Below are 6937 nucleotides of genomic sequence, written 5' to 3'. Positions count from 1 at the left end.
GTTTCTCTTTTTTGGTTGCTGAGTAATATTCCATTGTATATATGTACCACATCTTTTTCATCCAGTCATCTACTTTTGGGCTAAATGCCACCATTTATTAAGTGTCTACTGAGTGCCAGGCCCTTTGTGTAGATGACCTCATAATTCTAACGGCAACAGGGTAAAGATCATGATTCTGATTTTACAGCTTAGGAAACTGAGGCTCAGGGAGATTAAGAAATTCCCTAAAACCATTTATTAATTGATGATGGGTGGCCAAATAAATGTGTGCCTTTGAATCCTTTTCATAGATAGCCTAGATGAGTAGGATCTGGGGTTCCTTCCCTCCAGGACCCCCCACTGTGTCCCTCCCCCCCACAGTTGGCAACTTCTGGAGGCGTATTTGGCTGGAAGCTGTGTATTGCATCTGGAAGCTGTGTATTGGCGTCTGCTAAACGTCGTACAGCGTGCAGGATCTCACCCTCTTCCCCCCAAATGTCACCCAGCCCCGACAGCGAGGCTGAGAAGGCAGGCTTCTGCACCCTTAGGTGCTCATAGATCCCTCCTCCTTCAGGTTTGGACCACGCCGCATCCGGGAGGAGTCAGTGATGATTCGGAGGGTCAACCCCAGCACAGGGGCTGTCCCTTTCCAGTCGCTCATGGTTGCAGACCTGGGGGACGTGAACGTCAATCTCTACAACCTCCAGGACAGCTGCCGCCTGATCCGAGAGGCCTATGAGAAGATCGTAGCAGCTGACTGTATCCCACTGACCTTGGGTAACAGGCCTCAAGGGCGAGCGTGGCCCTGGGCTGGGGGTTGTGTAGGGCCGGGCTGGAGGACCCTGTTTCCAGGTGGGGACAGGAGACACCGCATTTCTCACCATGTATGTTACTGCGGAGGTGGGAAGCACACATGTTTGCCCTAGCAGGACCCCAGGGATGGACTAGGGAGAGTCTAGGGACACGTGTGCCCAGGGCAGCATTTAGGGGCTCTGAAAACGTCCAGGGTAAGTGCGGCTCCCAGACTGTCCGGGACAGCAGCTACTGCCCCACCCCTCCTTAGGCCGTGGCTTCCTTTTTGGGTGTTGTTTTTGATTTCTGAAATATCACATTCAAATAGCGCTTATCTAGTTTACTGAGCTTTTGGGTGTTCCTCAAATTTTGCATCCCGGCTAAATTTACCTTTGAGCTCCTGATCCCAGACCTGGGAAAGCTGCCACCGGGACGCAGTTGTGACTTTTTAACCATTTCAAGGGCCTTGTCTTAGTGACCTTGAGCGACCAGCAAAGGGCCAAGTTCCCTCCTTGTTGGGGTCCGTGTCTCTCTGCAGGGTAGCTCCCCTGCCCTTCTCTACCTGGTCCCTGGCACTCACTGGCACATTTCTTTCTCTTCTGCTTCACACAGAGTTAAAATGACATGGATCTTTCACTAAATACCCAGTTTTGTTTTTGCCAAGCCAGAGAGTCTAGCCTGCAGAGTAGAGAGGTGAGGAGTGTGGTCTCTAGACAGCAAGATTTGAAATCAGTTCCACTGTGCACTGGCTTCATTCCTCATATAAAACAGAAGTAACACCGCCCCTGACTGTCCTGCCCCTATGTGGGGGGACCCGTAGTGGAAGTGTCCAGCATGGTGCCTGGAGTGTTTTACTTTTTTATTTTTAATGCATACAAGAGCTGGGGTGCAGGCCAGAGGTAGAGGGGGTGAGAGGATTCACCAGAGACAGTGTAGGGAGCAGACCAGGCTGATCTACTGAAATCCATTGCTAAGGGGAGAGAAGAGAGGTCTGCTGCACCATGTGGGTCAGCTCCCTGGCCGGGGATCGAGCTCTTGATAGGGCTGAGACTTTCATCCCTGTGCCACCAGGGAGGCCTGTGTTTTACTTCTTCATTCATTTTTGTACCTCACATCTTTTAAACATCAACCAGTGTTAGCTGTTGTTATTTTTAATTACTACCAATAGAAAAGCCTGTGCTGTCCACTCTGGTAGCCACTAGCTCCATGTGACTATTTTAATTAAAATTATTTAAATTACTAATTTATTAATTTAAGCACTCATTAAAATGCCATTACTCACTTGCTTGAACCACATTTCAGAAGCCACATGTGACTCATGGCTACTAAAGTGGCCAGTGGAAAAAAATAGGACATGGCCATGAGGAAATTTCTGTTGGACAGTGCTCTGGGCATTTTACCTGCAAGCCTTAGTTTATTTATTTGGCTTTTTAAAATGATGATGTCATCTCATACATCCATCCAGAGCCCATGTTCTCACTGCTGAACTAGATCTGACTTTAGCTGCGGTTATAGTTGTTCAATCTAACTGGATAGGTGGCAGAATTGGGCAAACTGGAAACTGTTCCATGTAATACATGGTCTCCTCAGCCTATCCACATTCCAGATGTTTCTTCATTGTCTTTGCAGGTGGAGACCACACAATTACATATCCCATATTGCAAGCAGTGGCAAAAAAGTAAGTCCCAAGTGTCTGGGCCCAGTGAGGTTTCGAAATGCAGGCGCCAGGGAGGAGAGTGAGTGGTTTGCTGTGGGTGGCATCCGGTAGCCTCTGCTGGCTCAGGTCATGGGGGTGATAGGAAATTCCCTGCTGAGTTGCTTCCCTGCATCAAAAGTAACACTGAGCTCCGGGTGTCTCTGTCAATCACCGCTGGAAGCCAAGACAATTTATCACTAACACCCTGGCACCCTCCTTTGCCCCAGAACTGCTCCAGAGGCACAATCAGCATTTTCAACTTCCCTGGGGTTTTGGAAGATGAACCCCTAGGGGGAACGTTAACCTCAGTTTTTGTTTTGCTTCTGAGACCAAATACAAATACTGAGAGATACAGTGAAGTATCACCGAGGACTAATTTTTTCCAGAAAGAGAATCTTTCTTGGAGAATGAGGCGATGGATTTCCCCGTAGCGGGGTCTACCAGAGATGGACTAACCGGTTAGCTTGAGAAAAGGCAGGGCCTAGGCTGGGGTCGCCCCAGAATTCAGATATGGGAAGGGCAATAGCCTTGGGGCTGGGTGTGCATGGCTTTCTCCCTTGGGCTTGGGTTGTGTGTTTATTTGGGGTGCTTGGTAGGGTTGCTAGGGAGGGTGGAGAGTCGGTGGGCTGGAAGCTGCTTCTTGGCGGCTCTGCATAATAAGTGCATCCTCGGCCCAGCTCACCGGAGCCGCTGCCCTGCCTTCTCATGCTCCCAGCCTTCTCCAGCTCTCAGCGAAGAGAATTGTGGGCGCTGGGGCGCAGGTGGTAGTTAAAGTGCACGGCAGTTATCTGCCAGACTCCTTGGAGTTTCCTGGTCTGAGCTGCCGAGTGACTTGGAGACTGAAACCCGCCGTGTGGCTGGCAGTTGACGCCCAGCTCCCCTCGCGGGCTGTGTGGTGTGGGTGGCCTGGTCCCGCGGGAGGCGGCCCTGAGCCACCCTGTCGTTTGCTGTCAGGCATGGCCCCGTGGGGCTGGTGCATGTGGATGCTCACATGGACACCGCCGACAAGGCCCTGGGCGAGAAGCTCTACCACGGGACGCCCTTCCGCCGCTGCGTGGATGAGGGGCTGCTGGACTGCAAGCGTGTGGTGCAGATCGGCATCAGGGGCTCTTCAGTGACCCTGGACCCCTACAGATACAGCCGGAGCCAGGTGACAGGGCCAGTGCCCTCCCCCTACTCCCGCCCCCAGCGCCTTCCTCTCCGTTGTTCCTCTCCGCTTGGGCACGATGGATCCAAATTTCCTCATCCGGTTCAGAAAGGGGATGAAAGGCTAAATTTGCCTCATGAGGAAGGGCCCTGTGGAGCAGAGAGGAGCGAGAATGTCAGTAAGGAGGCAGAGGAGCCTCTTGTCACCGGTGGGGACATGAGTCGGAGCAGGGGGCCCTCAGGTGTGGCTGGCTGACGAGGGCTGATGAGGTCCACGCCTTCTCGGTTCTCCACCTCAGCACTGGGCAAATGGCGCGTGTGCCCAGCGGGGACACCCAGCTTTCTGCTTTCGGAGCGTGCAAAGCCTGGTTTTCTGGAACGAGGTGTTTGGGGGGTGTTGGTCGGGGCTGCTGAGATTCTCACTCTTGCCTCAGAGATGCTTCCTCGGACCCCATCCATCGGTCAGCTGACTTGTTCCCGCCTCCTAGCCGGCCACTGTCCCTCCTTTCCCACCAGAGAAGTGGGGACAGTAGCAGCTTCCTCTCGGAGGCTGAGGGACAGTCCACTGGGCACGTGTGGAGCTCGGCCTGGGGTTGGTGCCCCGCGAATGCTTCCCCTTCGCCCCTGCTCATCTGCCCTCTCTGCAGGGGTTCCGGGTGGTGCTGGCTGAAGACTGCTGGATGAAGTCCCTGGTCCCTCTGATGGGGGAGGTGAGACAGCAGGTGGGGGGCAAACCCATGTACATCAGCTTTGATATTGACGGCCTGGACCCCGCCTACGCCCCAGGGACTGGCACGCCCGAAATCGCTGGTCTCACCCCGAGTCAGGTAAGGCGGGTCCACCTGTGACAGTTCCTGGGGGTGTGGATTCCTAACTCCTCACTTTTCTGGGACTCAAAGAGAGCCTTTGTGATGTTCAAAGCAGAGCACCTGGGTGATCTCAGCACTGCTGCGGTCGACTACTGCCTTGCTTAGGTGTGCTTGATGTTACTAGTAACTTTTTTTTTTTAAAGGATTTTATTTATTTATGTACACAGAACTCGAGTGAGAATCTCAGAGGTCCAGAGGTCCAGAGGGTAGTGAGAGGATTCACCAGAAATAGATGGGGGAGCAGAACAGGCAGATTGACAAAGCACATTGCTGAGGGGAGCAGCGGGGAGACAGGAGGGGTCTGCTGCGCCCTGTGGGTCACCTCTTGGGCTGGGGATCGAACTCGCACTGAAGTGGCCACAGCTTGGCTTAGCTTTGCAGTGCTGCGCTCCAACCCACTGTGCCACCAGGGAAGGCCGACGGTAACTTCTTCTAAATCTGGGGTGCAGTTCTTCATCTGGTCTTTCCGCCTCTGGTCCATCTGTGGTTGGCTCATGGGGACAACTGTAGAGCCTCCTCTTAGGAACAGTCAACTTCTCTTTCAGCTTTACATTTAAAAAGTGTGCGGTGGGATTAACAACTACTGAGAACATTCAGTTCTAGCAGCGCCCCAATACAGCTCCCGTGAGGCCCATGGAGGGGCAGGGTTGGAATGTGGTTTTAACTAGAAGGGAAGCTCAGGAGGGTGGCAGCTCGCGTGCACTGCTCTGTCCCTGGAGGACTGGGTCAGACAGACACAGACGCCATTCAAAGGTATTTCAGGGTGAGTGAAAACGACTTAAACCTCGTCTATTACCAGCCTCAGTTCCCATCGGATAAGTCTAAAACAGCTATTATCCCTCAACTCGTCATCCTTCTTTTTCACCTGTAAAGGCTTTCACACACCGACTCTCCTCCTGCCAACCGCTCCCAACTTGCAGCCACACCTGTGGATAGTTCTGGTGCGTCTCCATCCCGCTGCCCGCGTCCCTCTCGACCTAGTCATCCAGCCGCTGAGCTGTGTCCCACTGCGGAAGCCTCTGCGCATGCTCCAGGCTGCTAGCTATGCTTGGGTTGTCTTATGCTTTTCTTGAAGTCCTTCACGCTTGACCCAAAAATGACCGGCTTGCTTGTCTCCTCACACTGCGGAGCCCTGGGGAGCAGGGACTGTGTGCCCCATCATTGTCTTTGGGATCCCCGCCAGTGTGCCTGACATCAGGGAATGTTTATTGAGGCAAAGGAACAGTTTCCAAGCCAAGGGGTGGGCGTGGGTGAGGACTCATGGAGACGCCCCTGGTTGCCTTTCTTTGTAAATGATTATGACTTGAACTCGACAGGCTCTGGAGATCATCCGGGGTTGTCAAGGCCTGAACGTGGTGGGCTGTGACCTCGTGGAAGTCTCCCCGCTGTACGATCCTTCAGGTGAGTGAGCGAGAGCACCCGGGTCAGTAGGCAGCCACAGCTTAAATGGCATCCCTGCAGCTCTTGATACAAGGTGGCTGGATGGGCCGTTTGTACAGCTCGGGAGCCTGCCAAGAATGTCCTACAGTGAGGAAAATAAACCTGTTACTACTGCACGCCTTACCAACGCGAGCTAATTATCCCTAACAAAACCCCGGGGAGGTGGCTAAGTATTATTAGCTTGCCCACTAGTCAGCAGAGGAACCAGCCTGCCATTCAGTGACAGCGGGGCAGCTCGCTCGCCTGTGATGTTTCAATCAAAAGTGAGCTCTCAAAGTATAAATAATATTTAATAGCATTAAAAAGTGAGGAGCAAGCGAGTGTCGGAGAGGGACTGGAAGCAGACGCCATCCCACTCATTTTCACTTAGGAAAGTTGCCAGTTAGGCCTCACTCGCCTTGAGGATGGGGTAAGTGGCCAACACAATACACACCCAGAGCTTTTCCTTCAGGGGAATCTGTTCTCAGAGCAAACAACCTTCAAGTTTTAAAATAGTTTCTAAATGATGCTTGTTGGAACAGAGTGCCAGGGAATGTGAGTCGTGGGGAGCGGGGCCACCCTCCTAGGTTTTCAGGCCTCTGCAGGGGCCCACACCCCTGGAGGCCAAGGGGTCCCGGGAAGCCCAGCTTCCTGAGGCGCCGGGTGTGGTGCTGACACGGGTTTTTCCTTTGCAGGCAACACGGCCCTCCTGGCGGCCAACCTCCTGTTTGAGATGCTGTGTGCTCTCCCCAAGGTGAAAACCGTCTGAGCTGCCGTTCTCCAGGACAAAACACCAGATTGTGTGGAGGACAAGTTCTCAGGAAGAAGTTATGAGCAAGCAGCTGAATCCTTGAGTTTATGCCAATAAAACGTTCGCTCCAAATGTTGTTGGTGGCTGAGATCAGGGCTTCCTCCCGAGGAACCCTAATACGAGCAGCTCATACTTTTTTTTTTTTAAGATTTCTTTCTTTATGCATACAGAACTGGGGTACAGGCCAGAGGTGCAGAGGTGGTGAGAGGGTTCACCAGAGCAGAG

General features: G+C 52.9%; 1 protein-coding gene across 1 annotated transcript in view; it reads left to right on the top strand.

Annotated features, from left to right (window-relative positions):
* The window catches only part of AGMAT (agmatine ureohydrolase (agmatinase)), a 10037-nt gene extending 3271 nt beyond the window's left edge, over positions 1 to 6766 (top strand). Inside the window, exons 2-7 of the mRNA XM_012722173.1 lie at positions 554 to 756; positions 2401 to 2449; positions 3422 to 3617; positions 4261 to 4440; positions 5799 to 5883; positions 6597 to 6766. Of these exons, the coding sequence (XP_012577627.1) occupies positions 588 to 756; positions 2401 to 2449; positions 3422 to 3617; positions 4261 to 4440; positions 5799 to 5883; positions 6597 to 6670 (753 nt within the window). The 5' untranslated portion in view covers positions 554 to 587 and the 3' untranslated portion in view covers positions 6671 to 6766. The remainder of the gene's footprint in view (positions 1 to 553; positions 757 to 2400; positions 2450 to 3421; positions 3618 to 4260; positions 4441 to 5798; positions 5884 to 6596) is intronic.
* Positions 6767 to 6937: the final 171 nt, after the last annotated feature.

This window comes from Condylura cristata, unplaced genomic scaffold (genome assembly GCF_000260355.1).
Source record: "Condylura cristata isolate star-nosed mole 26May11 unplaced genomic scaffold, ConCri1.0 scaffold00008, whole genome shotgun sequence".
NCBI classification, from domain to species: domain Eukaryota; kingdom Metazoa; phylum Chordata; class Mammalia; order Eulipotyphla; family Talpidae; genus Condylura; species Condylura cristata.
The sequence above is the reverse complement of the archived record's forward strand: the minus strand, read 5'-3'. Positions and strand labels throughout refer to the sequence as shown.